Source organism: Seriola lalandi, unplaced genomic scaffold (assembly GCF_002814215.2).
Source record: "Seriola lalandi dorsalis isolate HSWRI2012SDOR001 ecotype SW California unplaced genomic scaffold, Sedor1 jcf7180002052363, whole genome shotgun sequence".
Lineage (NCBI taxonomy): Eukaryota > Metazoa > Chordata > Actinopteri > Carangiformes > Carangidae > Seriola > Seriola lalandi.
Window position 1 is genome coordinate 5,269 of NW_019522916.1, and position 791 is coordinate 6,059.

General features: G+C 44.2%; 1 protein-coding gene across 1 annotated transcript in view; it reads right to left on the minus strand.

Moving 5' to 3' along the window:
- LOC147819527 (CD276 antigen-like) overlaps window positions 1–787 on the minus strand; it is a gene marked incomplete at its 5' end in the record, with an annotated part of 6,048 nt that extends 5,261 nt beyond the window's left edge. The window contains 2 exons of the mRNA XM_087172365.1: window positions 160–198; window positions 662–787. Coding sequence (XP_087028491.1) covers window positions 160–198; window positions 662–787 — 165 coding nt within the window. The remainder of the gene's footprint in view (window positions 1–159; window positions 199–661) is intronic.
- Between the last annotated feature and the right edge of the window lie 4 nt (window positions 788–791).

A 791-nucleotide genomic window follows, 5' to 3' on the forward strand; every position in this document is an offset into this window, starting at 1 on the left:
ATTTAAATTCAGAATATTCACTGAGATTCATGTGAGCAACATGAAGATGAAAGGTGGTGAAAGGTGGATGTCTTTACCCAATAAGTGATGTACAAATGCTGTCATGTAAAATAGAAGAAGTTAAAACAAAACAATGACGTCATCAGAATCAGGACTCACCTGGGATATTTTCCGCTGTTCTGTCTTTTAAGATAGGATCTAAAAGACAAAAGAAAACACAATGATGTTAGAGCGATTGTGATTTAACAAACTATCTCAAGCTGGCAGCACATTTACAGGTGAGACTGGTGTGTGTCGGTCCTGGACGGGTCACAGTCAGAGAGTCAGAAACACATCTGGCAGGACCTCCTCAGCTCTCTGCTGGTCCTGAGCCATGCAGGATGCAGGATGTCTCTGAGTTATCTGGCTTCACTGACTCTGTCTCACAGGCTGATGTGAAGGTTTTTCACACTCGGCTTCTTGTGATTATGATTTAAACAACACGTCATGAACGCAGCAGTAACAATGTGGCGTCTAGCTGAAGCTAACCTGCAGCCTCGTCTGTGCCAGATGTGTTTCTGACCTCTGGATGAGAACTTGACCTGAGCCCATCGAGGACACTTGAACCAGTCACGTCTGTTATAAGCAGCCGTCTGTTGAACTGTTTCCTGGAAGCACTCACCAACAACAAGCACAATGTGGGATCGTCTGATTGGCTGATGAAATGGAAAATCACAGGTGTAGTTTCCACTGTCAGCCACCTTTGTATTTCTGATAACTATGGAGGCGTTACCAAACTCCAGATGTTCTGG